The sequence below is a fragment of the Pristiophorus japonicus genome, unplaced genomic scaffold (genome assembly GCF_044704955.1).
Source record: "Pristiophorus japonicus isolate sPriJap1 unplaced genomic scaffold, sPriJap1.hap1 HAP1_SCAFFOLD_351, whole genome shotgun sequence".
Taxonomy (NCBI): domain Eukaryota; kingdom Metazoa; phylum Chordata; class Chondrichthyes; family Pristiophoridae; genus Pristiophorus; species Pristiophorus japonicus.
Genome location: NW_027253336.1, coordinates 490777 through 504136, shown reverse-complemented (window position 1 = coordinate 504136; position 13360 = coordinate 490777). Strand labels below are relative to the sequence as shown.

Here is a 13360-nt window from a genome sequence, read left to right as displayed (position 1 = left end):
TTTACTGAAGAACAAAATTACGAACGTACAGTGATACAATTTCGATCTTGTCACCGGCCGAATTCCCAAACACCGTTCAGATGGCAATGGTATGTCAGCGTGTCAGATTACTGGGTATAAATTGCGTGTGCACTGTCACAGTAATGTAACGGGAGCTCTGGGATTGGGGGTAATTTACCAGCATGGATTGAAGATTAATTAACGGACAGAAAACAGAGATTGTAATAAACGCGTCATTTTCGGGTTGGCAGGCTGTAAATAGTGGGGTGCCGCAGGGTTCGGTGCTGTTGCCCCAGCTATTCACAATCTATATCAATGATTTGGATGAGGGGACCAAATGTAATTTATCCAAGTTTGCCGATGATACAAAGCGAGATGGGAATGTAAGTTGTGAGGAGGATGCAAAGAGGCTTCAAGGGGATATCGACAGTGGGTGGGCAAGAACATGGCAAATGGAATATAATGTGGAGAAATGTGAAGTTATCCACTTTGGTAGGAAATATAGAAAAGCAGAACATTTTTTTAAATGGTGAGAGATTGGGAAATGTTGGTGTTCAGAGGGACCTGGGGGTCCTTGTACACAAATCACTGAAAGTTAACCTGCAGGTACAGCAAGCAATTAAGAAAGCAAATGGTATGTTGGCCTTTATTACAGGAGGATTTGAATATAAGAGGAAAGACATCTTACTGCAATTATATCGGGCCCTGGTGAGACCACACCTGGAGTATTGTATACAGTGTGGGTCTCTTTATCTAAGGAAGGATATACTTGCCATGGAGGGAGTGCAGCGAAGGTTCACCAGACTGATTCCTGGGATGGGGGGATTGTCCTATGAGGAGAGATTGAGCAGACTAGGCCGATATTCTCTGGAGTTTAGAAGAATGAAAGGTGATCTGATTGAAACATACACAATTCTTACAGGGCCTGACAGGGTAAATGCAGGGAGAATGTTTCCCCCGGGCTGGGGAGTCTAGACCAGGGGGGTCACACAGTCTCAGAATAAGGGGTCAGCCACTTAGGACTGAGATGAAGAGAAATATCTTCACTCAAAGGTTGGAAAATCTTTGGAATTCACTATCTCAGAGAAGTCGATAAATTTTTGGCAACAACGGGAATTAGAGATATGGGGACAATGCGGGAAGGTAGAAGATCAGCCATGATCATACTGAATGGCGGAGCAGGCTCGAGGGGCCAAATGGCCTACTTCTGCTCCTATTTCTTATGTTTTTATGCTCTTATGTTCTCTGTATTGTACCTGCCTCGGGAGCGCTCGATACACTGTGTAAAGTGGTGGTTCACTGTCAGGGTAATGTAGAGTGAGTTCTGTATTGTACCTGCCCCGGGAGCGCTTGATACACTGGGTATAAAGTGGGGTACACTGTCAGGGTAAGGTAGAGGGAGCTCTGTATTGTACCTGCCCTGGGAGCGCTCGATGCTGACCCTGGGTATAAAGTGGGGGTACACTGTCAGGGTAATGTAACATTACTTGATTTCCCATGTGTTCTCTTCCAGTTGGTTAATGAGGACATTAATGTTGATCGATTCTATCCTGTTCTGTATCCCAAGGTAAGTGTTAGTGCTCAGACAGAGAGAGAGAGAGAGAGAGACAGAGTGAGAGAAAGAGATAGACACAGATAGAGAGAGAGTGAAAGAAATAGAGAGACAGATTGAAAGAGTCAGAGAGAGAGGGTTATAAATTTTCCCCAGTATTTGTGCCGGTTTTCTTTGTAACAGGCTGCTTTTTCTGGCCTAACTTAAAAATCCCCAGTTTCCCCAATCAATTTGCAGCAGCGTAACTCAGTTAATTACGAATTATTTAAGTCAGTTTTTTTTCAGCCGAAGGGGACATAACCAGCCACCTACGCCACTTCTGGCCATTTAGGGAAGTTTGGCCAGCTGAGAGTTACTCCAGTTCTGATTAGGCCAGCGTATGTGGCCTGTCCTGAAAAACTTTCCCTTGAGTTAAAGAAATCAGCGGAGGTGCAGCAGATGCCCGGACACACTGAAAGAATTGAAAAACACATAGCAGCAACTTACCTCCAACCCTGCCCTAAGGCTGTCCGGTCCTATTCTCGGCCCCGGTTTACACACACAGTCTGGTCCCATTTTCGGTCCCCGGTTCACACACACAGTTCGGTCCCATTCTTGAGAGAGAGAGAGAGAGAGAGAGACGCCTTCGGGCGGGGTTGGAGGTACGGCGGTGCTATGTGTTTTTCAATTCTTTTAATGTGTTGGGAGGTGGCTGTATGCTTCACTTTGCAGCCTCAGCTCACATTCAGGTGAATTTATAATGGGGAACAAAGAAATGGCAGACCAATTGAACCAATACTTCGGTTCTGTCTTCACGAAGGAAGACACAAATAACCTTCCGGAAGTACTCGGGAACAGTGGGTTTAGTGAGAAGGAGGAACTGAAGGATATTCTTATTAGGCAGGAAATTGTGTTCGGAAAATTGATGGGATTAAAGGCCGATAAATCCCCAGGGCCTGATAGTCTGCATCCCAGAGTACTTAAAGAAGTGGTCCAAGAAATAGTGGATGCATTGGTGATCATTTTCCAACAGTCTATCGACTCTGGATCAGTTCCTATGGACTGGAGGGTAGCTAATGTAACACCACTTTTTAAAAAAGGAGGGAAAGAGAAAACGGGTAATTATAGACCGGTCAGCCTGACATCAGTAGTGGGGAAAATGTTGGAATAAATCATTAAGGATGAAATAGCAGCGCATTTGGAAAGCAGTGACAGGATCAGACCAAGTCAGCATGGATTTATGAAAGGGAAATCATGCTTGATGAATCTTCTGGAATTTTTGAGGATGTAACTAGCAGAACCAGGGAGAACCAGTGGATGTGGTGTATTTGGACTTTCAAAAGGCTTTTGAAAAGGTCCCACACAAGAGATTGGTGTGCAAAATTAAAGCACATGGTATTGAGGGTAATGTACTGATGTGGATAGAGAAGTGGTTGGCAGACAGCAAGCAGAGAGTCGGGATAAACGGGTCCTTTTCAGAATGGCAGGCAGTGACGAGTGGAGTGCCGCAGGGCTCAGTGCTGGGACCCCAGCTCTTTACAATATACATTAACGATTTAGATGAAGGAATAGAGTGTAATATCTCCAAGTTTGCGGATAACACTAAACTGGGTGGCGGTGTGAGCTGTGAGGAAGACGCTAAGAGGCTGCAGGGTGACTTGGACAGGTTAGGTGAGTGGGCAAATGCATGGCAGATGCAGTATAATGTGGATAAATGTGAGGTTATCCATTTTGGAGGCAAAAATATGAAGGCAGAATATTATCTGAATGGCGGCAGATGAGGAAAAGGGGAGGTGCAACGAGACCTGGGTGTCATGGTTCATCAGTCACTGAAAGTTGGCATGCAGGTACAGCAGGCGGTGAAGAAGGCAAATGGTATGTTGGCCTTCATAGCAAGGGGATTTGAATATAGGAGCAGGGAGGTCTTACTGCTGTTGTACAAGGCCTTAGTGAGGCCTCATCTGGAATATTGTGTTCAGTTTTGGTATCCTAGTCTGAGGAAGGACATTCTTGCTATTGAGGGAGTGCAGTGAAGGTTCACCAGACTGATTCCAGGGATGGCTGGGCTGACATATGAGGAGAGACTGGATCAACTGGGCCTTTGTTCACTGGAGTTTAGAAGGATGAGAGGGAATCTCATAGAAACGTATAAGATTCTGACGGGACTGGATAGGTTAGATGCGTGAAGAATGTTCCCGATGTTGGGGAAGTCCAGAACCAGGGGACAAAGTCTAAAGATAAGGGGTAGGCCATTTAGGACTGAGATGAGAAGAAACTTCTTCACTCAGAGAGTTGTCAACCTGTGGAATTCCCTGCCGCAGAGAGATGTTGAGGCCAGTTCGTTAGATATATTCAAAAAGGAGTTAGATGTGGCCCTTACGGCTAAAGGGATCAAGGGGTATGGAGAGAAAGCAGGAAAGGGGTACTGAAGAAATGATCAGCCATGATCTTATTGAATGGCAGTGCAGACTCGAAGAGCCGAATGGGCTACTCCTGCACCTATTTTCTATGTTTCTATTGTATTCCTTGTTACCATGGCAGCCGATCTTTTTGGCACAGATCAAGGCTCCATCCCCAAAACTAAAGGTCGGGTTAGGCCACAGCAAAATGAAGAGGTCCAACAGGGAAACTTACAACATTTTTTTTGGCGTACTTGGGCCCCAAAAAATTGAGTGTAACTCTTCAAGTACGCCAAAAAAATGCTTTGGGAAAAATTGAGCCCACAGAGAGGGAGAGACCCAGATCGAGAGAGAGAGATAGACACAGGTAGAGAGAGAGGGAGACAGATACAAAGAAATAGAGTGGGAGAGATAGAGGGGCCGAAATTCAGGGTCCTGGAAAGACCCGTTACCGTGGGTTTGCGGCAGCCATTTGGCAAAGTCTAGTGGCAGCTGCGTGCCGGTCGATTGGTCCCCCATGACGGATATTCAGCGCGGGCGGTGTCGACCTCCGCCGCGGTGTGGGGCTTGCGGCCGTAATTATGTCATCAGGGCGCGCGCCATTAATACGCGGCCATGTTTAAAAACATTTTGGGTGGGTGCACTCTGCCGTGATATGCGACGCCGCTGGAGGAGGAGAATGGAGGACTCGCGTGATCGGGTATTGTTGGTCAAATACTTTTTCTGTTGGTTTGTGTGTATTTGCGAAACACGCAGAGAACAGTTCATCACTTTTTGAGAGTTTGGAAGACTTTTTAATTCTCCTTGCTTAGCGGAGGCCTGTAGGACTCATTCTGTGCTCCACAGAGGCTTGCTTGCCTTCACACAGAATGGGCTCGGTGTTGGCAGGGGAACGCCTTGTCCACCTTGTCAGATGCAAGGCGGCACGCAGGAGAAGGCGGCAACCTCAGCAACGGGCACAGAGACGGCGGGCCAAGGGAAGCAGCAGCCACAGCTAGGCCAACATCCAGAAGGGCCTGCAGAAGGCTGCAGACCTCCATGTAGAGAGGGTGGCCAGGAAGGAGATGGCCTGAGGAGGAAGGTACGCTGATCTCCTCAGCCCCCATACTGTAGGGTGTTCGCTTTACACTCTACCTTGATTCGTAGACCTCGGGAATTACAGGAAAAAGGACGGCATGTGACGCAAAGTTTAGGCTTAACCCAACTGTCAGTTTTATTATGCAAAACTAACTAAAAACTACAGAACAAGACTTCTGAGAGAATTGACTGAAAACATACAATCACCCATCCAGTTCACAGCTGTAATCATAAATTGTAGGTTCGTGGTTCCGTGACCGGTTGTTGTTCTTCGATGTTCTGCCTTCTGGGCGTTCTCTTCTCTTCCGTCTCTTCCGTGTTCGTTCTGTTCCTTTTCGTTCGCCCCGCGCTGCTCCCAGCTCGTCTATATATATCCATTTTATGAATAAATCACCCACTGAGCTGGGAGATGGGAGGAAAAGCAATGTGTGAGGAGAGCATAAAAAAACTGCAAACGGACATAGACAGGCTAAGTGAGTGGGCAAAAATTTGGCAGATGGAGTATAATGTTGGAAAATGTGAAGTTCTGTACTTTGGCAGAAAAAAAATCCAAGAGCAAGTTATTAGTGAAATGGAGAAAGATTACAAAGTGCCGCAGTACAGCGGGACCTGGGGGTACTTGTGCATGAAACACAAAAGGTTAGTATGCAGGTACAGCAAGTGATCAGGAAGGCCAATGGTATCTTGGCCTTTATTGCAAAGGGGATGGAGTATAAAAGCAGGGAAGCCTTGCTGCAGTTATACAGGGTATTGGTGAGGCCACACCTGGAGTACTGCGTACACTTTTGGTTTCCATATTTACGAAAGGATATACTTGCTTTGGAGACAGTTCAGAGAAGGTTCACTCGGTTGATTCCGGAGATGAGGGGGTTGACTTATGAGGAAAGGTTGAGTAGGTTGGGCCTCTACTCATTGGAATTCAGAAGAATGAGAGGTGATCTTATCAAAACGTATAAGATTATGAGGGGGCTTGACAAGGTGGATGCAGAGAGAATGTTCCCACTGATGGGAGAGACTAGAACTAGGGGGCATGGTCTTAGAATAAGGGGCCGCCCATTTAAAACTGAGATGAGGAGGAATTTCTTCTCTCAGAGGGTTGTAAATCTGTGGAATTCGCTGCCTCAGTGAGCTGTGGAATCCGGGACATTGAATATATTTAAGACAGAGATAGACAGTTTCTTAACCGATGAGGCAATAAAGAGTTATGGGGAGCGGGCGGGGAAGTGGAGCTGAGTCCATGATCAGATCAGCCATGATGGTATTAAATGGCGGAGCAGGCTCGAGGGGCCGTATGGCCGACTCCTGCTTCTATTTCTTATCTTCTTATGAGCTGAGGTTTCCAATAATGTGTCTGGATCGGTTTCGTTGTTTGTGGTGATCCGTTTGACTGGCTGCGATGATAGGCCCGGATGTCCACAATTTGCACATGGAGTTGACAGGGCAAAAGATAACTCCTTATCTTAAATGCCCAGTTCTCAAAAAATGCAGGCCTTGTGGGATCCCTTGTTGTCCTGGTTTCGTGCAGACTTGTAGGGCCCAAGTTTCCACACGATAAAAAAACGGGCACCCCTCCGAGCAGGGCGCCGGTTTTTCGCGCCTAAAACGGCGCCAGTAAAAAAACGAACGATTCTGGAGAGCCCTGCAGATCCTTGTCTGTTTGGCGCGGCGCCCAGGGGGGCGGAGCCTACACTCGCGCCGATTTTGTAAGTGGGAGGGGGCGGGTACTATTTAAATTAGTTTTTTTCCTACCGGCAATGCTGCACGTGCGTGTTGGAGCGTTCGCGCATGCTCAGTGTGAAAAAAACATTGGCACTCGGCCATTTTTGTAGTTCTTTGTAGCTGTTTAGTTTTTGAACATTTTTTAATAAAAGTACATTGCCATCAGCACAGAGGCTTCTTGTAGCAGTGAGAAGGGTGCAGGAAGCCTTAGAAAGTTGAGGCAGCCGTTTCCCGATGACCTCCCCCTTTTGCCGTCGGGAAATGGCTCCTCAATTTCTGAGGCTTCCTGCAGCCTTCTCTCTTTCCCGCCAGCCGTCTGGAACGGCTCCCTTCCCTCCCCCCTCCCGCCCGCGTTCGGTCGGCTCCCTTCCCTCCCTCCCGCCCGCGTTCGGTCGGCTCCCTTCCCTCCCCACCCCCGCGTTCGGTCGGCTCCCTTCCCTCCCTCCCGCCCGCGTTCGGTCGGCTCCCTTCCCTCTCCACCCCCACGTTCGGTCGGCTCCCTTCCCTCCCTCGCGCCCGCGTTCGGTCGGCTCCCTTCCCTCCCCACCCCGCGTTCGGTCGGCTCCCTTCCCTCCCTCCCGCCCGCGTTCGGTCGGCTCCCTTCCCTCCTGCCCCCCGCGTTTGGTCGGCTCCCTTCCCTCCCCACCCCCGCGTTCGGTCGGCTCCCTTCCCTCCCCACCCCCGCGTTCGGTCGGCTCCCTTCCCTCCCCACTCCCGTGTTCGGTCGGCTCCCTTCCCTCCCCACCCCCGCGTTCGGTCGGCTCCCTTCCCTCCCCACCCCCGCGTTCGGTCGGCTCCCTTCCCTCCCCACTCCCGCGTTCGGTCGGCTCCCTTCCCTCCCCACTCCCGCGTTCGGTCGGCTCCCTTCCCTCCCTCCCGCTCGCGTTCGGTCGGCTCCCTCCCCCGCGTTCAGTCGGCTCCCTCCCCCGCGTTCGGTCGGCTCCCTTCCCTCTCCCCCCCCCCGCGTTCGTTCGGCTCCCCCGCGTTCCGTCAGCTCCCTCCCCCGCGTTCGGTCGGCTCCCTTCCCTCTGCCCCCCCCGCGTTCGTTCGGCTCCCCCGCGTTCCGTCGGCTCCCTCCCTCCCCCGCGTTCGGTAACGGCTGCCTCGTTTTGTGAGGCTTGCTGCACCATTCTTCCTGGCTGAAGCACTTTCACACAGGTAGGAAGATGGTTTATTTAATCTTTTCTTTGCTTATAAATGTTTATTCAGGTTGGATTTATTTGTATAATATTTGTATAAGTATAAATAAGGATTTATTGTAGAATTTAATGAGTTCCCTTCCCCCCCTCCCCCCGCCCCACCTCGTTCTGGACGCCTGATTTGTAACCTGCGTCTGATTTTTTAATGTGTAGAACAGGTTTTTTCAGTTCTACAAAAATCTTCACTTGCTCCATTCTAAGTTAGTTTGGAGTACATTTTCACTGTGGAAACTTTCAAATCAGGCGTCAGTGGCCGGACACGCCCCCTTTTGAAGAAAAAATTCTGTTCCAAAGTAGAACTGTTCTACCTGACTAGAACTGCAGAAAAAAAAAATGTGGAGAATTGCAAATTCTAAGATAGTCCGTTCTCCACCAGTTGCTCCTAAAAATCAGGCGCAAATCATGTGGAAACTTGGGCCCGTAGTCTCTCGAGGGAACTGTTTTCCCCATCCGGCCAATCAATCCAGGCGATCCTCGGTGGGATTGTACCAATCCCTTTGTTTCTATGCATAAACTGGTCTGGCTCTTGACCGCAGAGATTGTTTTCAGTTGGTGATGAGTCACCACCTGCCCCGGGCTGGTGCCTTTTTCTCCATTTGTCCAGTCAATCCCGAAAACCTTTATTAAATCATTTTTAGTTTGTGGCATCTTCCTGTGCCGAATGTAAAAGTGTCATCATCATCATAGGCAGTCGCTCCAAATCGAGGAAGACTTGCTTCCACTCTCAAAGTGAGTTCTTTGGTGGCTGAACAGTCCAATACGGGAATTACAGTCTCTGTCACAGGTGGGACAGACAGTCGTTGAAGGAAAGGGTAAGTGGGGAGGCTGGTTTGGCGCATTATCCTTCAGCTGCCTGCGTTTGCTTTCTGCACGCTCTCAGTGACGAGACTCGAGGTGCTCAGTGCCCTCCCAGATGCACTTCCTCCACTTAGGGCGGTCTTTGGCCAGGGACTCCCAGGTGTCGGTGGGGATGTTACACTTTATCAGGGAGGGTGTCCCTTGTAACGTTTCCTCTGCCCACCTGGGGCTCGCTTGCTGTGTAGGAGTTCCGAGTAGAGCGCTTGCTTTGGGAGTCTCGTGTCGGGCATGTGAACAACGTGGCCTGCCCAGTGGAGCTGGTCGAGTGTGGTCAGTGCTTCGATGCTGGGGATGTTGGCCTGGTTGAGGACGCTAACGTTGGTGCGTCTGTCCTCCCTGGGGATTTGCAGGATCTTGCGGAGACATCGTTAGTGGTATTTCTCCTGTGATTTGAGGTGTCTACTGTCCTTACAGCACCACATACTCGGCCAGGAACCTTGTCAGCAGCAGCCTGCAGAGGCTCCCGACCATGAGGAGGAACAGCGAGAAGGCCATCAGCCAGCTGCCTTGGGAGGTGGCCCAGCGCAGACATGGGTGGAGGAGGCCCTCCCGTCAAAGGGTCTACGGACGCCAGTTCTCCTTCCTGGAGCTCAGCGAGGAGCAAAGCTTGCGAAGGCTCAGAATTAGAAAGGACGTACTGAGGGAGCTCTGCAATGTCCTGCACCAAGATCTGCAGCCTCAGACAAGGCTCAGGACAGCTCTGACCGTTGAGACCAAGGTCATCATGGACCAGACATTGTGGCCTCCCTGGGTCTGTACGAAGTTTCTAATGGAAGGCATCGGAAAAGCCGGTTCTCAGCACCCAATGCGCATGTACTGGAAACCGACTTTTCCGATCTGACGAGTTTCTGGCTTCACAGATCCTTCGATTCTCGGGAGCGAGGACATTCGCAAGGGCATTATTGCGAGATTCACGCATATCTTACAGAAGAACATAATAAGAACATAAGAATTAGGAACAGGAGTAGGCCATCTAGCCCCTCGAGCCTGCTCCGCCATTCAACAAGATCATGGCTGATCTGGTCGTGGACTCAGCTCCACTTACCCGCCCACTCCCCGTAACCCTTAATTCCCTTATTGGTTAAAAATCTATCTATCTTTGACTTGAAAACATTCAATGAGCTAGCCTCAACTGCTTCCTTGGGCAGAGAATTCCACAGATTCACAACCCTCTGGGAGAAGAAATTCCTTCTCAACTCGGTTTTAAATTGGCTCCTCCGTATTTTGAGGCTGTGCCCCCTAGTTCTAGTCTCCCCGACCAGTGCAAACAACCTCTCTGCCTCTATCTTGTCTGTCCCTTTCATGATTTTAAATGTTTCTATAAGATCACCCCTCATCCTTCTGAACTCCAACGAGTAAAGACCCAGTCTACTCAATCTATCATCATAAGGTAACCCCCTCATTTCTGGAATCAGCCGAGTGAATCGTCTCTGTACCCCTTCCAAAGCTAGTATATCCTTCCTTAAGTAAGGTGACCAAAACTGCACGCAGTACTCCAGGTGCGGCCTCACCAATACCCTGTACAGTTGCAGCAGGACCTCCCTGCTTTTGTACTCCATCCCTCTCGCAATGAAGGCCAACATTCCATTCGCCTTCCTGATTCCCTGCTGCACCTGCAAACTAACCTTTTGGGATTCATGCACAAGGACCCCCAGGTCCCTCTGCACCACAGCATGTTGTAATTTCTCCCCATTCAAATAATATTCCCTTTTACTGTTTTTTTTTCCCAAGGTGGATGACCTCACACTTTCCGACATTGTATTCCATCTGCCAAACCTTAGCTCATTCGCTTAACCTATCCAAATCTTCTTGCCAAATCTGAGTCCTCTACACAACCCGCTTTCCCACTAATCTTTGTGTCATCTGCAAATTTTGTTGCACTACACTCTGTCCCCTCTTCCAGGTCATCTATGTTTATTGTAAACAGTTGTGGTCCAGCACTGATCCCTGTGGCACACCACTAACCACCGATTTCCAACCGGAAAAAGACCCATTTACCCCGACTCTCTGCTTTCTGTTAGCCATCCAATTCTCGATCCATGCTAGTACATTTCCTCTGACTCCGTGTACCTTTATCTTCTGCAGTAACCTTTTGTGTGGCACCTTATCGAATGCCTTTTGGAAATCTAAATACACCACATCTATCGGTACACCTCTATCCACCATGCTCATTATATCCTCAAAGAATTCCAGTAAGTTAGTTAAACATGATTTCCCCTTCATGAATCCATGCTGCGTCTGCTTGATTGCACTATTCCTATCTAGATGTCCCGCTATTTCTTCCTTAATGATAGTTTCAAGCATTTTCCCCACTACAGATGTTAAACTAACCGGCCTATAGTTACCTGCCTTTTGCCTGCCCCCTTTTTTAAACAGAGGCGTTACATTAGCTGCTTTCCAATCCGCTGGTACCTCCCCAGAGTCCAGAGAATTTTGGTAGATTATAACGAATGCATCTGCTATAACTTCCGCCATCTCTTTTAATACCCTGGGATGCATTTCATCAGGACCAGGGGACTTGTCTACCTTGAGTCCCATTAGCCTGTCCAGCACTACCCCCCTAGTGATAGTGATTGTCTCAAGGTCCTCCCTTCCCACATTCCTGTGGCCTGCAAATTTTGGCATGGTTTTTGTGTCTTCCACTCTGAAGACGGAAGCAAAATAATTGTTTAAGGTCTCAGCCATTTCCACATTTCCCATTATTAAATCCCCCTTCTCATCTTCTAAGGGACCAACATTTACTTTAGTCACTCTTTTCCGTTTTATATATCTGTAAAAGCTTTTACTATCTGTTTTTATGTTTTGCGCAAGTTTACCTTCGTAATCTATCTTCCCTTTCTTTATTGTTTTTTTCGTCATTCTTTGCTGTTGCTTAAAATTTTCCCAATCCTCTAGTTTCCCACTAACCTTGGCCATCTATTGGTCTTTGATTTGATACTTTCCTTTATTTCCTTGGTTATCCACGGCTGGTTATCCTTTCTCTTGCCGCCCTTCTTTTTCACTGGAATATATTTTTGTTGCGCACTATGAAAGAGCTCCTTAAAAGTCCTCCACTGTTCCTCAATTGTGCCACCGTTTAGTCTTTGTTTCCAGTCTACTTTAGCCAACTCTGCCCTCATCCCACTGTAGTCCCCTTTGTTTAAGCATAGTATGCTCGTTTCTGACACAACTTCCTCACCCTCAATCTGTATTACAAATTCAACCATACTGTGATCACTCATTCTGAGAGGATCTTTTACTAGGAGATCGTTTATTTTTCCTGTCTCATTGCACAGGACCAGATCTAAGATGGCTTGCTTCCTTGTAGGTTCTGTTACATACTGTTCTAAGAAACAATCCCGTATGCATTCTATGAATTCCTCCTCCAGGCTACCCCGTGCGATTTGATTTGACCAATCGATATGTAGGTTAAAATCCCCCATGACTACTGCCGTTCCTTTTTCACATGCCTCCATTATTCCCTTGATTATTGCCCGCCCCACCGTGAAGTTATTATTTGGGGGCCTATAAACTACGCCCACCAGTGACTTTTTCCCCTTACTATCTCTAATCTCCACCCACAATGATTCAACATTTTGTTCATTGGAGCCAATATCATCCCTCACAACTGCCCTGATATCATCCTTTATTAACAGAGCTACCCCACCTCCTTTCCCTTCTTGTCTATCTTTCTGAATCGTCAGATACCCCTGTATGTTTAATTCACAGTCTTGGCCATCTTGCAACCATGTTTCTGTAATGGCCACCAAATCATACCCATTTGTAATGATTTCTGCCGTCAACTCATTTACTTTATGCATGGCAAATGTCCTCAAAACTCTTGCGCCTGCATAGCTTACTTTTACTGGCGTAAGACTTTAAAAACATAGAAAAATATAATTTAATTAAATTTAAAAACGCAATTTTGAAAAACCCTGCATTTATTTTTAATCGTAATTTAAAAATCGGCAATTTTTTTTCTTTAGAAAACATTTCTGTCAACTTTAATTTCTATAGCGTATTTATGTGAGGTGTTTTTTAAAATGTTTTATGTAGTGTTTGGATGTTTGGGAGCGTTTCTCATTCATAGTAATAGGAGTTTCCGACTTACGAAACTCCTGTTACTATGAATAAGAAAATACTTACCATGATTGGATGCCCAGCTCCACGTGACTCCTGCGGACGACCCAACGTGAACATGCTCTGTTGCGCAAGAAGAGGAGGCCTCGAGTCCGGGATCTCTGGCGGGCGTTCGACCAAAAGGTAGGCGTGCCTCTTTTCTCTTACTTTTAGTCAAACGCCCGCGGGAAAAAGAAACAGGGATTTCTGGGCCCATAGCTCCGAACATTTACGCTACGGGGTCGTTCCAGTCTGCGACTGCAGACATATCGAATGTCTCCTGATTTTCTGCCCATCGCTCCATCCGGCAGGTGACCGATGGTCTGTATGGGAGAAGAGTGGGCTATATCTCCTTCCCCATGACCAGGGAGCGGCAGGCTGGATTTGTCCGGATTGGAGGGTTTCCCAGGGTGCCGTCGGGAGCGGGGGGCCATCGACAACACACATGTTGGCCTGAGGGCGCCACTGAACCATCCCGA

At 48.1% G+C, this 13360-nt stretch overlaps 1 protein-coding gene across 1 annotated transcript in view; it reads left to right on the top strand.

Moving 5' to 3' along the window:
- The window catches only part of LOC139250220 (uncharacterized), a gene marked incomplete at its 5' end in the record, with an annotated part of 267845 nt that overhangs the window by 19888 nt on the left and 234597 nt on the right, over nt 1–13360 (top strand). The window contains 2 exons of the mRNA XM_070872713.1: nt 11–89; nt 1514–1567. Coding sequence (XP_070728814.1) covers nt 11–89; nt 1514–1567 — 133 coding nt within the window. The remainder of the gene's footprint in view (nt 1–10; nt 90–1513; nt 1568–13360) is intronic.